We start from the raw sequence: 12,406 nt of genomic DNA, 5'->3' as shown, positions 1-12,406 counted from the left end.
AGAGAGAGAGAGAGAGAGTAATTGTCTAAATTTTTTTCCCTTCACCAAAAGCATGTCAGTATTAATTATTTTGGGAGCAAGAAGCATGCACATTCTTGGGAATAGGCATTCCTTGGCTCAAAAATAAACCAAACATTAGGCTGGTCATTCACCCCTGGAACATAATGACCATTCTAGTGAACCAAACATGTCCTGAATTTAGTAGTGATTTGCCCTCTCGGTGATGTCTGTGAGTGAGAGAACACCTACTTTGGAGAAATTATAGTTTGGTACCTGCCTACCAGAAACTGTATCTTTAATCAGCTGTAAGAATCCATGAGAACCAACAAGTTGCAGTTGTATTCAGCTGTCTCAAATCATTAATCAAGTGAAGAAAGGCATCACCTCATTAAAGACCCAAGAAACCATAGATGAAGAACAAGGATCCAACATAAAGTCATATGATGGACAATGCAAAATTTTAACTTAAGCGTACAAACTAAAAAGTATGACGGTGGGTAGTTACTTCATTCCAATTCTCTTAAACTAAATTTATGGTTGTTTCGCATGTCGTTATGGAGCTTTAACCTACCCATCTCAAGGCTAATTCACAATCACTTCCTTTGCTTAAACTAATATAGCAGAAAACTAAACCATGTTGGGCCTTTGCGGAAGCAGAAGATTGTAGAACTTATCATGCAAAAAGAAACTCTTTCCCTTGCTATCAATAGATTTTTTCCATCCACACCAACCACCGTTGATGATTTTCTTAGGATCATCAGTTCCTGTATAGTGGGGATCTAGTATAAGAAATGCAGTGTCTCCAGTAGCTTCATTGTAATCAACTCCTAGAAGGGTATATGCAAGAACACCACCACCTGCATCCATGAAACCATGTTAGTTTCCTGATAGATAACAAAATCCTAATCATAGTATAGCAAGAGAGTGCACGGACTGCTGGGCATGATGACACTACTGCAAGAAACATCATCTTTGTCAGAGAAGAGCCTCAAGTAAATGGAAATAAATTTTTAAAAAATGGTATTCTCACTAATTACCGATCATAATTGGTGTTCCTTGATTTTCAAAATGCATTGCCAGCTCTCGACATTTTTCAGGAAGCTCAGATCCAGACCTAACATTAATGACTTTGCAACTGACCTGTTAAATATAGCACCATGCTAAACACATGAACAAAATAGTGCAGATGTACACTTCATCACCCAAAGCACAATTAACAAGGTCTGAACATGATTCCACTATATATTTAGCCTCATTTGCATATTTAATGTTAATGAAGTATCCCAACATTCTTAATTAACAATAATTTTCTGAAATAAAACAGTATACTTACACCTAGAAGTTTATCCAAAACAAAGCTCAACTCAATTGCACCAATCCATTCACGTGACCCAATGAAAGACGGATCCTTGTCACCAATATCTACAAGGGACTGCTGTATTTCCCTAAATAAAGGAGCTATATTAATCAGTAAAAGAATCATATCACATCAGCACTTAAAAGTATAAGCAAGGAGTATATTCGTGCAACAGTATCTTTAAGCAAAGAGTAACAGACCAAACTGATCCATAATCAGTTTTGAAACACAATCACAGATTTTAACAGGCAGATGTTGATGACCTAAAAGTCAAAAAGTGTACATGGAACTACCAGAAAGAAAATGAAAAGGAAACAGTGATGAAAGTTTCCCAAATGTCAGCCTGCTACGACTTTCCATACCTGTGTGAAGGAACATCTATAGATGAATAATGTTGGAGTCTGAACCATGAAATGATAGTCTGCAGAGAGCGGTAAGCACAACCCCAGCCCTAGAAAGTGAACTGGATAAATTAGTCGGAGAACCATAAGAACAAATGATGATCATCATCTAAATCCAAACAATCTTCAATTTACTGTCATCATTAGAATAGTAAGAGACAAGAAGACGTATCAAGGACTAAAATATGCAAAAGTAACGCAAGATTAGGCAGATAAGAATGAACTTCATTGATGGTGAAACAGGTGTTTTGACCAGAAAAACTGCTTCACAACTTGTTGATCACACTAGCAAATCTAGAGATCATCAAACTAAGAATCTTTCTGCTTTCACAGCTATGCGTGACCTTGTGTCTTAAGAATCATACTTCTTGATATGCCTATTGTACAATGTTGAACACAATCTAATAGAATGGATCTCTAAAGATAACAGACTCAGATGCATAAGGATGATATCAGAACAGCAACTTGTTGAAACTGTATGTAAGAAAATCATAAAAGATACCAAAAAGAAGAAGAGAGTCCCATACTGAATCATCAAAGCCATCTTGAAGATAATGATAGTACTCATAAGAACCTTGAACTAGAGAGACACTGCCTCCAGAGACTGCACAAAAAATTGAGAAATTCATTTTCTTTCTATAGGAAAAAAGTAACCATGTGGAAGAGAGGAGAAAAAGTTAAAACAGAACAAAAGAGATTATAGCCACTAACCACCACTGCCTGGGATCCCGATATGTACGTCTCTAAGCAAAGAAGAACCTGATTTTACCAAAAACATAAGCTGCCAAAGTTAATGCACAGCAGAAACATAAAGAAAGAAAAAGGAAGGTATAAACAAATGCCTTGCCACTGCCTAAATTTCTATAGCATATTTTATTTAAAAAATTACCCTTTCTAGTTGAGCTGTTGCTTGAACGGTCTTTTGTTGACAAATCCAGGGCATTGGCAATTCTTATGAGAGGACGATCAAATGGCAATCCTAACCTTAGATGTAGGGATCTTCTGATATCAACTGCCAAACATAAATTACAACTATTAGAAACAAAGATGTTGTCCAGAATCTAAGTCATAACTCTAAATTTTTTATACATTATTAAGATCACTTCAGACCATGATATGAACTAGCAGCTTAGTTTCTTATCAAAACCTTCCTAGAAAACAGCATAGACTTTTCTATAGGTAAAAGTTAATACTACTAATCGTAGAACAATAGCATAGATTTCTCTTGGTGAGGAAGGTTGGGAAGGAATTCACAGCAACACGCCCTCTATTTGTCTGAATTGTGAAATTGCACCATGGAAACAAACCACTGTTTTCCCCGCAAGCGACAAAATTGGTTTTATTGAGTAATATATATAAACTGGCTGTAGAGTTACTGCTTTCTAGGAGATCGGAAATTATTCAATGAAGGCAAGGAATGCAGTACCTTTATTTGTATATATGATACTGGAGTAGAAAAGGTAGTGGATGTGCTAGTTGATACTAATGAACTTTACATCCCTAGAATAACTAATTTCCATATGGCAAAAATTTGCTGCTAACCCACTTACAACTCAAGAACACTTCAATAGAAACAAAAGTTCACATTTTATGAGTACCTTGCTTCATTTCTGTTTCCCCATAATTAAGTTCATAGATAACAGTTATTGGATGTGCTATCCCAGGCAGAATAAAGTGATATGGATGTAGCTGCAAAATGCAATCAGTTTCAAGTTATTTGCAGAGCAAGATCAAAATTCAAGAACGAAGACTTTTGGATAAAAAATAATTAAGACTCCGTTTGGTTGATACTTTTACTATTTGCCTCCTGTTTTCTTTTCATTTTTATTTTTTGCTTTCTGCTTTCTATTCATTATTTGTAAAAAGAATACAAAAAAAAAAGAAGAAAAAAGCAAAAGCATCAACCAAACGGAGCCCAAATACTTGAGGAACTAAAATATAAAATCATTTCAGTGACCCTAATTAATTATACAAAGAGGATGCTCAATATGAACCATTATAGTCCTACAGAAGTTCTTAAGAGAAATAGGCAATCAGTGGATGCTTGACAAAAGATGGTGAATGTGGAAAGCTGCAACTAAGTTGATGTATTGGACAACCCCAAGGGAGAGCTTATGACCCAAAATTTCAAATTATCAGCAATGGCCAAACCACCAAACACCACAAGGGAGCGGGAGGAAAAGAAAACCTTATGTATTATCTTCTTCTAAAGGTGATATAAGGAGTCATACAGACCCTGTTATAATTTAATATTTAAAAATTACCTGCGGATGTTGTGTTAACAGATTTGGCAAGGTCATCTTCTTCATTGAATTTAACTGGTCAACTAACCCAGGGATGACCAATTTTGAAACAGCATGCATCAATGGGATGCCCTGGACTGCATAACAGAGTACTTCTAGATTGAAATCCACAATCAAAAGTCTAGTTTCCTCCATAGCTGATAGAAGAAAATTTAATTGCATTTAGTGAGTGAGACAAAAACTAGACTAGCAATCCATGATTATAAAAATGGCTTAAATGAAATTAACAAACAAGAATAGCAATTGTCTTAAAATTGAAGCCAATACCTGGAAAGTATTCTACAGCAGGTGCCTTGCATTTTGGAGACTTTTCAGATCTATTAAGCAGAACACTTATTTGGATTATATCTGCATTCTAAGCAGAAACACATTTCACAAAAACTAATTCTAACAGCCACTGCGGTAGATGAAGAGGATGCGGAATAAAACAAGCTACCAAATGAAAAAAAAAAAAAAATTCAACCCTGTCTGAAAAATAATGACATGGAATAATTCCTATGGTAATTTCTTTTACCTCTGCAGAAAACAACTCCGGGGTAGATTTATTCTTTAAACAAAAGTGTGCACATGGTAAAAGTTTTTGATCAGAATTATGAACAGCTTTATCCAAAAGCTCAATGTTTGGGAGAGCTGTGTCAAAATCCAATTCTTCACCACGAAGAATGACAGGTTGAACTACATCTGAAGAGGCTTTACTTGATGCCTCCACCATATACACAACATTTGGATCTTTGAACTTAGCAATGACTGCTTCAACTGCACGCAAGAAGATATTCTCCACTTCTGAAGCACATTATGAATCTTGTGTCATTAAAATGAGAAAGGAAAAGAATCCAACAAGTCTCAGCAGAGAATGCAAAAAAGAAATTAATTGTGGATAGCTAGATTTCCAACAAGCACATATGCATTATGCATGAAGAATTTCATATCCAAATCTGCAACCAACATGGTACAATCAGCAAGCTAAACTGCTCAAGAAATCCTTCCAAATTAAAGGTTGTCTCATTAACCACATCTGTACTCTAATCTTAGTGACTAAATGATTATGAACGTATAGAGCAAATACAAACTCCACCTAAAACCGCTGAGTTTATCATCTCTAATTGCCCTTGAAATTCAACGACCCTGAAGACCTTGTTACTATGATCTCTACATATCGCACTACCCATTTCATAAGAAACAACTATCAAACATCAGCAACACTGGATTATCAACAAATTCCAGGTCAGAACTGAACAATTTCAGCAACCAACAAAATATCCACATGGATATAAACCTCGCACCCTCATAAACTGCATAGCTGATTTGACAAGCATTCACTATTATAGAGGTAGCACTTAATAATTTCAGCAACTAACAAGAAATGAATAAATGCAAACATCGTTTGAGCTAAATAAGGACAAATCCGATACAGAAAAGAGGCTACCAGAGGGCTTGTTTACAGGAAAACAGAAGGGCAATTTAATCGGAATTTCGCAGCGTAGCAAACAACCAGTCTCCCACACAAATTTCTCAGGATTTTCATCATACGAAACAGAATTTGTTAACTCGAGGCTCGTTGAACCCTCAGCCTCCGATACAAAGAAACGAATATCCCCGGTATCCGGATCGGCAACAGCTCCTATCGTCTCTTCATTTACCGAATTTGTCCTTCCAGATAAAACCTTTCTCAATTTCCAAGCAGCTTCAATAGCCCTCGCGGCTGTCTTTTCGGTATCGGATTTTCCAACGATTAACGCTCCAATTACATCGAATCCTTTCAAGAGAAGTGTCCTGATTTCCTCTGCTCCCGTTTGAATCAAAATGAGGGAAAATTTGGTAAAACTTGAATTAAATTTGAAATTTAGATTTTCCAAAAAGAGTTTTTTGCTGTTTACCTGACTCCCTGTGGAAGTCCGGGCCAGAGGGATCGGAATGGATGCATCTGAAGGTGGAGAGGATGGTAAGTGGAGGGAAAAATGCGGATCCGATTAGCCATTGTAGATCCGATTCGTTTCGGGTGATCAACAGCTTACGGCACTCGACTCGTATGCTTCTATTGTTTTTCTCCATAGACTACACTAGGCAAAACCAAGACTTGGATTGGAACCCGCGAGAATTTGACGCTGGTTTGTCTGGGCCGGGCTTTTCGCTAGGGAAATAAATTGAGGAAGGCAGGAGGGAAATTGGTACTAGTACCATTTCCATCATGGTAATATCTAAACAAAGAAATATTGAAAGTTCCCTGAGTTTTTTGGAAATGCAATTTGGTACTAGTACCATTTTTCCGTTATAGAAATTGGCACCTTCGAATTTTATTTTCTTGCATTTTCTTCCTATATTTCACTTGTGGAAGAAATAAATTGAAAATGGAAGAAAAATACAGTCAATACTAAAAATAGTAAAGTTTGGTGGAAAAAGGAAAAGAAATAAAGATGATTTAAAATAACTAATTAAAATGGTATTGATATTTCTCTTTATATTTGTAGAATTAGTTATTAACTCGTGCAGTATATGATTTTTTTTTTGATTTTATGATGGAATTCCAATCAATAATATTTCTTTTTATAACTTGGTGTTCTCCCCTTTTCTTTTCTTAAACTTCTTTTTGGTATACCTAAACATTTTTTTGAACTATTTAAAATTTTTTAAATAATTTTTTTATTGACTAAAATATTTTTTCATTATGTTGTTAAATTATCATTTGCCATTTTGAATAATTTTAATTATTATATAAATGATATTTACGATATTATATGATAGTATAAGACAGGGATTAAATTCAAATTAAGAAGTAGAAACAGTAGTTACATGAGATAATGTTTATTCTTATATCTAAATTGCTAATAAATATTAATAAGATTTATTCAATTTGTAAATAAGAATTCTAATTATATTTAATAACCTTTTAAAGAAAAAGCTTTTTTATAATTATAAGTTAATATTACAAAATTTGAATTATTTCCACTTCAAGCTTTACATTTTTAAAAAATTTGCATTTGTATATAATTAATATTGAAAATAAATAAAAACTAGATATTCATATGCAACACACATAAAAATAAATATTGTTTTGATCTTGAATTTCTATATTTCTTAATAAAATGTTTCAAAACCATATCCAGTTTTTATTTTTTATTTTTTTAGCTAAAACTCCTATACGAGAAATGTAGAATCATAAACATGACTTAAGTTGGAAGAATTGAGATAGAGAATATAAGGGCTTAATTTTCTTTTTAATTTTTTGGTAAATCATTATCCAAATGCACGTACATACGATATGATAAAGCTTAAGAATATAAAGTGAAACTAGTAAAATGCATTGCAATTGGCTCCCTAGCTAATTACAGGACTACTAACTAACTTATTTTCAAGAAAGTATGTTTTTCTGAATCTATCTGCATGATTTCTAGCTGCTCGTATCCCTTTCAACAAGACTGGTTCAGGAGGATCAACAGTAATCTTCTCAAGCATCACTGCATTCTTGATGATATATGTCAAAATTTCTACAAAGCCAAGTATTTCCACGACCTTAAGGCAATAATGGGGACTTTCCGGAACTCTTTTCGCCATCCCTCTCCCAGATGGTGTGAGCCAATTCAACTACAAGATGCAAAAGACCATGTTTGTCAATTGTCATGCATGGTTACAAGTTGCAAATATACATTGATCCATAAAGATGACTTAAAGGTACGTGTACTTTTTTGACATAACAAAGAAAGATGCAATAAGTCCACTGAATTGCAACTAGTATCTAGAATGTGTATCTCTAATCAGATCAGCATGTATTGGATCAAAAATAGTGTCCTTTCTGTGTCTAGTTAGAGGTTTACAATTCAACTAGTACTGGTATATGCAAATGAAAGCATCATGTACTTACATGGCAACATATTTGAAATCATGAACTAATGCAGCCCACTCATGTAGGACATATATATCCCCAGCATGAATGTGCTGCATATTGTCATCAAAACATAAACAAAGCTGATAGTGTATACTGGTACACATTATGAAGTAATGAAATCAACTTTAATGCCAACAAAAAAAGAAAAAAGAAATACATAGCAAATGGTGATGATATGTAATTGCCTAATTTTTCATTCAACCAGAAAGCCATTGAGAAAAACCCCTCTCTGAATTAGGTTACACCATAGTTGATGCTAATGACTAGTTCACCTCAAATGCTTGGTAGAAAGAACAAAGGTCCTATGAAGATGAAAACGTAAGAACAAGCCTCAGTAGCATCATTCTAAAGTCAACCAATTAACCAAAGAATGTCGTATTTACCGGTTGTGACGTAACAAAGCTAACCTGCAGTCCCAATCTATACAAGTAAGGAGATAAATTTATCAGATAAGAGAAAGTGAGTAGGCTGTCATCATCAGATGCTTCAACTATCAATTCCAAAAGCCTCAGGCAACTTAAGAAAGGCCATTCACGAAATTCCAAACTATTAACGTTGAAGCAGTAAGTTATCTCTAGATACTTCAAGTGAAGTGATGAACCGGGAACTTTCACATTGATAAGAGAATCAGAACCCTTAACAACTATGCGTTCAAGAAACTGGCAAATGGATATAAAGTACTCAAGGCTTTCCCCACTGACATTTACTTGTTTTACCTCCTGATGGAACTACTATTAAGCAATAGGGGGAAATGATAGCAGTTTTGCTGAAGCCAGAATAATCACTCAAGTCCAGCACAAGCCATTTAACTTTCTTATTTAAAGCAAAGCAAATCCAGTCATCAATTTCACACCTGTAGCGTTGATCCAAATCAAATCGAATCTTGAATTCATCTACAGCAGGACCCTGGTATAATTCCAGGAAAGAATTCACCCAAGTTTTGTATCTAAAGCTAAATTTGCCTTTTAATTGTTGTTCCGTGCTTCGTAGTCATATAGTGTCATTGAACCATCAAAACTCAAACTCGGGATAGAAGTCCAAAGCTTTTTCCAGCGGTGGGAGAGAACACATGCTCTTGCTGCTTCTTTCATTGTCATGAGAGATAGACCGTAAAGGAGAACGTTGTCTGGTGGCGTACTGATTCCATCTCCGGTATGATTTCCTCCCTTATACAATAAAATAATAATAATCCGTCAGAATAAACCCAAAAAAAAAAAATCGATTCCCCCAAATTTCAAATTTCTGTCTTTTATGAATGTGTAGATTTGCCTTACCCAATAGCAGCAAAATAATAATAATAATAATAATAATAATAATAAACAAAACAGTACAAAAAAGTTTGCAACAACTGACTGAAGAGACAATTAAAATCTTAAAAAAACAGGAAAACAAACTAAAGCTGGGAGCTTTGGAAGGAATTGCAGTACCTTATTAATTTTAAAAATATAAAAAAGATAAACATTTTTTTATCTCTCTAACTCTCTCTTATTCAATCTCTTCCTCTTTTACTTTTGACAACAATAGATTCAAAATCCTAATTTTTTTTAAAAGTAAAATTCTTAATTCTTAATTTAATTTTAATATTTATTTCACTCTTCTATTTGAAGTTACTTTCAAAAAATGATAATAGATAATGCACTAAAATCTTTTATTTATTCAACAATAGTTAACTTTTGAATGAAATAAACAAATATAATAGCCATTTGGGAAAATAGCACACAAAGACTCTGTAGAACTCAAAGATGACATTCCAAGTTTGTTGGAGATTATACAGTGTGAAACAAAAATCTAGCGAGCACAATTTCTCTTTAGATCTATGAATAGATGAATCCAAAAAACAGCACTAAACAAAAATCCATTTTTCTTCTTTACAGCATGAGTCTCGCAAGATTATCACATCGAAACTTCAAAAGAATATCTTCACAATCTGAGTTTCAAATGTTCAAAAAGTCTGTTTTGTTAATAAAATAAAAGTGTTGAATAAATAATCACAATATATCAAAAATGATAAACTAAGAAGAAGATTGAAATAAATATTATTTTTAAAAATTCAAATTAAGAATTTAAAATTTTAAAATTATAAAATAATAAGAACAACAAGAGAAGAAGAAAAGGCACTCGAATATTTGAGTTTTCGATTGATGCATGATTCTTACTAAAAATAATAGGATATAAAATTTTTTTTTTTAAAAAAAAGAGAAATTGAGTGAGATTAGACTTGAAGAAAAAAATTATTTTTATTCTTTTAAAAATAATAATATTTATTTTTAAATTTTAAAAAATTTAAAATTTAACTTTTTAGTGAAGTAACACCATTTGATCTCCTAATAATGCATGAGAGCTACATACTATCATATTAGCTTAGCTTGCCGACCTTTATTCCAAACGTCGTCGTGTATTCGATTTTAAAGTTGGTAGAACTTACCGGTTAAAACAAAAGCCCTAGATTTGCTTGTCCCTCTCTCCCTCGTCTGTCGCTAGATTCTGTACCGTTTGTTTCTACCCCACCGCCCAAACCCTAAAACCCAACCCAAGACATGGCCCTCACCATTTCCAGAACCCCAACCGGCCGCGAGTACAAGGTCAAGGACATTTCCCAAGCCGACTTCGGCCGCCTCGAAATAGAGCTAGCCGAGGTCGAAATGCCAGGCCTCATGGCTTGCCGTGCCGAGTTCGGCCCAACCCAACCCCTCAAAGACGCCCGCATCACCGGTTCCCTCCACATGACTATCCAAACCGCCGTCCTCATCGAAACTTTAACCGCCCTTGGTGCCCAAGTCCGCTGGTGTTCCTGCAACATCTTCTCCACTCAAGACCACGCCGCCGCCGCCATTGCCCGCGACTCGGCCTCCGTCTTTGCCTGGAAAGGAGAAACCCTGGAAGAATACTGGTGGTGCACCGAGAAATCTCTCGACTGGGGCCCCGGTGGCGGACCCGATTTGATCGTCGATGACGGCGGGGACGCCACTTTGCTAATTCACGAAGGTGTTAAGGCGGAGGAGGAGTACGAGAGAAGCGGGAAGTTGCCAAACCCGAATGAGACTGAAAACGCAGAGTTTCGGATCGTTTTGAGTATCATTAAAGAAGGGCTGTTGGTGGACCCCAAAAAATATAGAAGGATGAGGGAAAGATTAGTTGGAGTTTCAGAAGAAACTACCACTGGAGTTAAAAGATTGTACCAAATGCAAGCTAATGGCACTCTTCTATTCCCTGCCATTAATGTTAATGATTCTGTTACAAAGAGTAAGGTAAGCATTTTTACTTTTTGAGATAAAAGGTCAAATTTGTCAATTTATTATGGTTTAGTATTCAATGTTGTCATTGATTTTAATTTCCTTAATATATGTGGCAAAGTTTTATTAATTTCATCATTTTTTTTATCATAAAATCAACATAATTGAAAGTATATGCCTAGTTTGGAGTACCTTGACCCATAATATAGTGGCATGTTTGACTATCATCCCTAAATTTTTGGAAGAGGTTACAGACTGTAAATTTATTTGCTTTTGCATGACATTATTAATCTTGAACTTTGGTTGACCATATTTTTTGTTTTGGTGTTATATGTAGTTTGATAACTTGTATGGATGTCGACATTCGCTTCCTGATGGTCTCATGAGAGCTACTGATGTAATGATTGCTGGAAAAATTGCTGTTGTTTGTGGATATGGAGATGTTGGCAAGGGTTGTGCTGCTGCTCTTAAGGCAGCTGGTGCCCGTGTGATTGTGACGGAAATTGATCCGATTTGTGCTCTTCAGGCCCTAATGGAAGGCATTCCGGTTTTGACTCTAGAGGATGTTGTTGCTGAGGCTGACATTTTTGTGACCACCACAGGAAATAAGGATATCATCATGGTTTGTCACATGAAGCAGATGAAGAACAATGCGATTGTCTGTAACATTGGTCATTTTGATAATGAGATTGATATGCTTGGCCTGGAGACTTACCCGGGTATCAAGCGGATTACTATCAAGCCTCAAACTGATAGATGGGTCTTACCAGAGACTAATAGGGGTATTATTGTTCTTGCTGAGGGACGTCTCATGAATTTGGGTTGTGCAACCGGGCATCCTAGCTTTGTGATGTCTTGCTCATTCACAAACCAAGTGATTGCACAGCTTGAGCTCTGGGAGGAGAGGGGAACAGGCAAGTATGAGAAGAAAGTCTATGTGTTGCCCAAGCACTTGGATGAAAAGGTTGCTGCACTTCATCTTGGGAAGCTTGGAGCTAAACTCACCAAGCTTACTCCTGAGCAAGCTGCATACATCAGTGTCCCTGTTGAAGGTCCTTATAAACCTCCGAGTTACAGGTATTAGGGGGATTGCCCACTTCATTGTAAACTATGTCAGCCTTTAGGTCGTGTTTTATTGAGACACTAGTGTGATCCTTAGACTGAAGCATGATTGCCGGGGTGGAAGTTAGTTTTTGTTGACTGGAGTCAGTGTTTGGGTGATGCTGGAG

The 12,406-nt window shown here is 35.5% G+C and overlaps 3 protein-coding genes across 6 annotated transcripts; 1 reads left to right on the top strand and 2 right to left on the bottom strand.

The window, feature by feature from the left end:
- Positions 1–318: 318 nt before the first annotated feature.
- On the bottom strand, positions 319–6,324 carry LOC110417531 (Peptidase C78, ubiquitin fold modifier-specific peptidase 1/ 2). 4 transcript variants are annotated; one of them, XM_021429904.2, is made up of 13 exons: positions 5,939–6,319; positions 5,488–5,844; positions 4,576–4,844; positions 4,329–4,416; positions 4,023–4,198; positions 3,357–3,447; positions 2,648–2,770; positions 2,470–2,517; positions 2,286–2,362; positions 1,720–1,808; positions 1,334–1,445; positions 1,038–1,140; positions 319–857 (listed from the first exon to the last, which is right to left on the bottom strand). In XM_021429904.2, exons 1-13 carry the CDS (start codon positions 6,111–6,113, stop codon positions 628–630), a joined length of 1,938 nt encoding a protein of 645 aa, XP_021285579.1. In that variant the 5' UTR covers positions 6,114–6,319; the 3' UTR covers positions 319–627. The 4 variants fall into 4 exon arrangements, 2 of the variants coding, with proteins under 2 accessions (XP_021285579.1, XP_021285581.1); XM_021429906.2 differs by lacking the exon at positions 1,038–1,140 and having other exon boundaries at positions 685–857; positions 5,939–6,321; XR_002445327.1 differs by lacking the exon at positions 1,038–1,140 and having other exon boundaries at positions 721–857; positions 2,261–2,362; positions 5,939–6,324.
- Positions 6,325–7,376: 1,052 nt separating this feature from the next.
- Positions 7,377–8,934, bottom strand: LOC110417534 (uncharacterized; the record flags this gene model as incomplete). The annotated part of the gene is given in 3 exon segments (XM_089783779.1): positions 7,377–7,643; positions 8,328–8,661; positions 8,663–8,934. Coding segments are annotated over 3 exon segments (873 nt in total), but the record flags the coding sequence as incomplete, so codon positions are not given.
- Positions 8,935–10,312: 1,378 nt separating this feature from the next.
- LOC110417533 (adenosylhomocysteinase 1-like) lies at positions 10,313–12,400 on the top strand. The gene is made up of 2 exons (XM_021429907.2): positions 10,313–11,192; positions 11,515–12,400. Exons 1-2 carry the CDS (start codon positions 10,482–10,484, stop codon positions 12,259–12,261), a joined length of 1,458 nt encoding a protein of 485 aa, XP_021285582.1. The 5' UTR covers positions 10,313–10,481; the 3' UTR covers positions 12,262–12,400.
- Positions 12,401–12,406: the final 6 nt, after the last annotated feature.

The sequence above is a fragment of the Theobroma umbraticum genome, unplaced genomic scaffold (genome assembly GCF_002168275.2).
Source record: "Theobroma umbraticum cultivar Fairchild unplaced genomic scaffold, ASM216827v3 scaffold_50.0, whole genome shotgun sequence".
NCBI classification, from domain to species: domain Eukaryota; kingdom Viridiplantae; phylum Streptophyta; class Magnoliopsida; order Malvales; family Malvaceae; genus Theobroma; species Theobroma umbraticum.
This window is presented reverse-complemented; position numbering and strand designations above follow the sequence as displayed.